Consider the following 588-nt stretch of genomic DNA (forward strand, 5'->3'; position numbering starts at 1 on the left):
CACCATCAGCAACTGCATCACCATCAGCAATAGCAGTACCATCAGCAATAGCAGTAACATCAGCAACACCATTACCTTTAGCAACAGCAGCACCATCAGCAACAGCAGTACCATCAGCAATAGCAGCACCATCAGCAACAGGAGTACCATCAGCAACAGCAGCACCATCAGCAATAGCAGTACCATCAGCAACAGGAGCACCATCAGCAACAGTAGCACCATCAGCAACAACAGAACCATCAGCACCATCAGCAATAGCAGTACCATCAGCAACAGGAGCACCATCAGCAACAGTAGCACCATCAGCAACAACAGCAACAACAGCACCATCAGCACCATCAGCAACAGCAGCACCATCAGGAACAGCAGCACCATCAGCAACAACAGAACCATCAGCACCATCAGCAATAGCAGCACCATCAGCAATAGCAGTACCATCAGCAACAGGAGCACCATCAGCAACAGCAGTACCATCAGCAATAGCAGCATCATCATGAATAACAGTACCATCAGCAACAGCTGCACCATAAGCAATAGCAGAACCATCAGTAACATCAGCACCATCAGCAACAGCAGTACCATCAGCAA

General features: G+C 48.6%; 1 protein-coding gene across 1 annotated transcript in view; it reads left to right on the forward strand.

Moving 5' to 3' along the window:
• Positions 1-283: 283 nt before the first annotated feature.
• LOC122546764 (chitinase-like protein PB1E7.04c) overlaps positions 284-588 on the forward strand; it is a gene marked incomplete at both ends in the record, with an annotated part of 2142 nt that continues 1837 nt past the window's right edge. The window contains one exon of the mRNA XM_043685402.1: positions 284-412. Coding sequence (XP_043541337.1) covers positions 284-412 — 129 coding nt within the window. The remainder of the gene's footprint in view (positions 413-588) is intronic.

Source organism: Chiloscyllium plagiosum, unplaced genomic scaffold (genome assembly GCF_004010195.1).
Source record: "Chiloscyllium plagiosum isolate BGI_BamShark_2017 unplaced genomic scaffold, ASM401019v2 scaf_6486, whole genome shotgun sequence".
In the NCBI taxonomy this organism is placed as follows: domain Eukaryota; kingdom Metazoa; phylum Chordata; class Chondrichthyes; order Orectolobiformes; family Hemiscylliidae; genus Chiloscyllium; species Chiloscyllium plagiosum.